This window comes from Podarcis filfolensis (genome assembly GCF_964270895.1).
Source record: "Podarcis filfolensis genome assembly, chromosome: 6".
Lineage (NCBI taxonomy): Eukaryota > Metazoa > Chordata > Lepidosauria > Squamata > Lacertidae > Podarcis > Podarcis filfolensis.
Genome location: NC_139609.1, coordinates 62,668,791 through 62,672,254, shown reverse-complemented (window position 1 = coordinate 62,672,254; position 3,464 = coordinate 62,668,791). Strand labels below are relative to the sequence as shown.

Here is a 3,464-nt window from a genome sequence, read left to right as displayed (position 1 = left end):
TTTTTGGGTGATTTCCCCCAAAATGCTCAACAACTTTCCCAAGAAAAGCTCAACTTTTTGCATCTGGATTTCTACTTTTTGAAATATGGCAACCCTAGGCTATTGGGACATCTCCATTTCCCCCTCCTGATATATTCAGATTCCCTAGTACAGGGATGGAAAACATGTGCTTCCCCCCACCATATATTGCTAGGCCAGCTGGGCTTATGAGAGTTTTGAGTTCTATGCCCTATCAAATTCCCCATTCTTGTTGTAGTATTCCGTTCCTAAATTACCAGCCAAATATTCCTGTATTCTGATGAAAGGTTTCAGAATTCCGACACTTAAACTCAACCCCAAACATATTTTTCCTTGGCAATGTCTCATTGATTGCTTCAGTAGCAGTGGATACCATTTTCCCCCTCAGTCAAGAGTGCTCAGGAACACAGACCAATTGCCCCAATCATAAGCGTACTTTCATAAAACTAAGTTCTACAAAACCCAGAAAATGATGATGAAAGATCCCCCACCAATGCAAGATGACCAAAGCCAATAGTGTCAGGTATAAAATAGTTTATTTAAAATGAAAATGTATGTAAATTGTATGCATAGTTATCATAATAACAATAATATAAAAACAAGCACCCCACACAAAGGTGGGTACAAGATGCTACAAGCTTCACATATCCATACCTAAAGAACAGGTACGTAGATTGAGATGGCTGTGTAGTTAAAACTGCTGCATGGCAGCAAAATAAAACTGTCTTGGTTTTAGGTATAGAGTCCATTTGCATCTCGCATACAAGTCACAGTTCTCGTGCCTTCTGGAAACTACACTGTCAAGAAGGAATGGGGCAAGGAATGTCCTGCGCATTTCATGTCACCATGTTCTTGCAGGCGCTGGACGCGCTCTTATGATGCATGCTGCCGGTTCACCAAATTTCTCACTGCTAGCACCTGCTTGCTTTTTTCCAGTGTTACACCCTCCTGTTTCTGAGGCACAACCTCCTCTTTTGTCAGGGGGGTGGCAGGTCTCTCCTCTTCCTTCTCCCTCTCCTCTTCCTCCTGCCTCTCCTCAGAGGCGAAAGGGCTGCAGACCGTCTCCACCAGGCCAATGACCACACCAAAGAACGTCAGCACGCTGCCCAGCATGTACAGCTTGACCATCTTCCCGTTGGGTTTCTGGCTGAGCATCTCTTTGGCAAAGGGAATCAGCTCCTGCATCGTCTCCATCGTTAGCTAAGGGAGTAGACACAGCGAGTCACAGAGACCTGCAGAGCAAAACGGAAAAGAGAAAGGACATCAGTTGCAGTTCAAAGGATGCCTCCCCCTCGCCAAAAAAAATCCCACAAGCTGATCTGACTTTGAAGAAACCGACAGCATTTACAGAAGTGCAACTTACAATGGCCACATTATCTTTGCAATTGCAATGCAGTTCAGATTATCTACCTGTCTCACTGCAGGACGCATGCACCAGGCTTACCAATGCAAAAAGCATGGGGGCTCGGAGAATCCCGCCCCCCAAGCAGCCCCACGCTTGCAAACCTTTAATTCGAGGAATTCAAATCGCGCTCTGCACAACCTCATCCCAAACTGGATCTAGGTGAACTGAGCCGCCAGCTATCGACCTATCTCAGCGCCTGTCGTTTAACATCCTGGTTTTGCTTTCAGAAAACAGAAATCCGCCGTACTCACCAGAACCACAGAGCTGTCAATCTTTGCCTCGAGAGATCTCTTGTTTAAGCAACAGCAGTGCTTTTTCTCTCTGCTCTTTAGATCCGACCAGGCACTCGGCGCTGCTCAGCTGTTGCCTTTGCAAGCGCGCAGCCCGGGCCTTTATATTCCCCACGCTGGGCGAAGCCCCGCCCCTGGCCCCAGTCAGCTTGCAAGAGGTCGCCCAGGCAGGCGGAGGGCCAAGGGGGCTGTCCATGCGCCGAGCACGCCGCGAGCACACGGAGGGCTTAGGGGGCCGGACCCTCCCGGGACGCGCGAGCTGGCAAGGCGCAGGGTCGGGGTGGGCGCCAGCTGCCAGTGACCCGGGCAAGGAGACGGGAAGGGGGAGGCCCGTCTCCTGCGCCAGGAGAGAGGGGTGTAGTTGTGTGTCACGTAGCAAGCGGCGGGCCCTCAGACGGGATCTTTTCATTTATTTTTGCAAAGGTCGGGGGGGTTAGCCCATTTTGCGCAGCCAGGGAATAAGCAGGCGGAGACGTGCGCGGGTGCCAGTGTTAGGATGACCTTCACTCCCCCCACTCTAATAAAACAGTCTTGCGCTAAAGGGCATGGAGGCTTTGCAAGGAGGCTTAACCGGTGACTTGGCTTATATGCCTCTTCGTTTGCTTTGTTTCGCTCAGTTGAGTGATTGGGGTTATTAAACGGCCCCCAAGCACAATGGTTTAAGAGCAGGTAACACACGCTGCGTCCAACAGCAACCAAATGCCCCCCAGTTGTTGCTGGGCTGCACCTCCCATCAGCCCCAGTCAATGCACTGGGATAGTGGCTCGTCTAATGACTCCGGGGTAGCTTTGTGGATAGGCAAAGCTTTGAACCCTGGTTTTCCTGAGCCAAACTGAGTCTGCCGACTCTGCTATACCTTAGATACCCAGTTTCTATATACAGTGGTACCTCTGGTTACGTACTTAATTCGTTCCGGAGGTCCGTTCTTAACCTGAAACTGTTCTTAACCTGAAGCATCACTTCAGCTAATGGGGCCTCCTGCTGCTGCCATGCCGGCGGCGGCATGCGATTTCTGTTCTCATTTTAAAGCAAAGTTCTTAACCCGAGGTACTATTTCTGCGTTAGCGGAGTCTGTAACCTGAAGCATATGTAACCTGAAGTGTATGTAACCTGAAGTGTATGTAACCCGTGGTACCACTGTATCATAGAATTGTAGAGTTTTAAGGGACCTATATATGGGTGGGTGTGTTTCTCTTGTACCCCACCTTTCACTCAAGGAGTTCCACTGCCCCCACTTTTTATCTTCACGTCATCCCTGTGAGATATGTTAGGCTGAGAGAGAGCAACTGGCTCAACTTCACCCAGTGAGCTTCATGGCTGAGCGGGGATTTGAACCTGTGCCTTTATATGCCCCATCTGCACTATACAGTTATACCTTGGGTTACAGCTGCTTCAGGTTGTGTTTTTTCGGGTTGCAGACTGCCGAAACCCGGAAGTACTGGAACGGGTTACTTCTGGGTTTCGGCGGTCGCAGATGCGTAGAAGTGCTAAATCGTGCTTTGTGCATGCGCAGAAGTGCCGAATCGCAACCTGTGCATGCACAGACGCAGGCTGGGAACATTGCGGGTTGGGAACGTGCATCCCACATGGATCCCGTTCACAACCCGAGCGTCCACTGCACATTTAAAGCAGTATTATACCACTTTAAACAGTCATGGCTCCCACCCCGCAAGAATCTTGGGAACTGGAGTTTGGAGGAGACCCCTATTTTCCTCACAGAGTTACAACACTTGAGTCGTTTCACAACCAGT

The 3,464-nt window shown here is 49.7% G+C and overlaps 1 protein-coding gene across 1 annotated transcript; it reads right to left on the bottom strand.

Annotated features, from left to right (window-relative positions):
* Positions 1–537: 537 nt before the first annotated feature.
* G0S2 (G0/G1 switch 2) lies at positions 538–1,806 on the bottom strand. Its single transcript, XM_083618253.1, has 2 exons — positions 1,675–1,806; positions 538–1,250 (listed from the first exon to the last, which is right to left on the bottom strand). Exon 2 carries the CDS (start codon positions 1,210–1,212, stop codon positions 892–894), a length of 321 nt encoding a protein of 106 aa, XP_083474379.1. The 5' UTR covers positions 1,213–1,250; positions 1,675–1,806; the 3' UTR covers positions 538–891.
* Between the last annotated feature and the right edge of the window lie 1,658 nt (positions 1,807–3,464).

Excerpts from the sequence above, each read along its gene's own strand:
- G0S2 (XM_083618253.1), bottom strand. The coding sequence starts at position 1,212 with ATGGAGACGATGCAGGAGCTGATTCCCTTTGCCAAAGAGATGCTCAGC.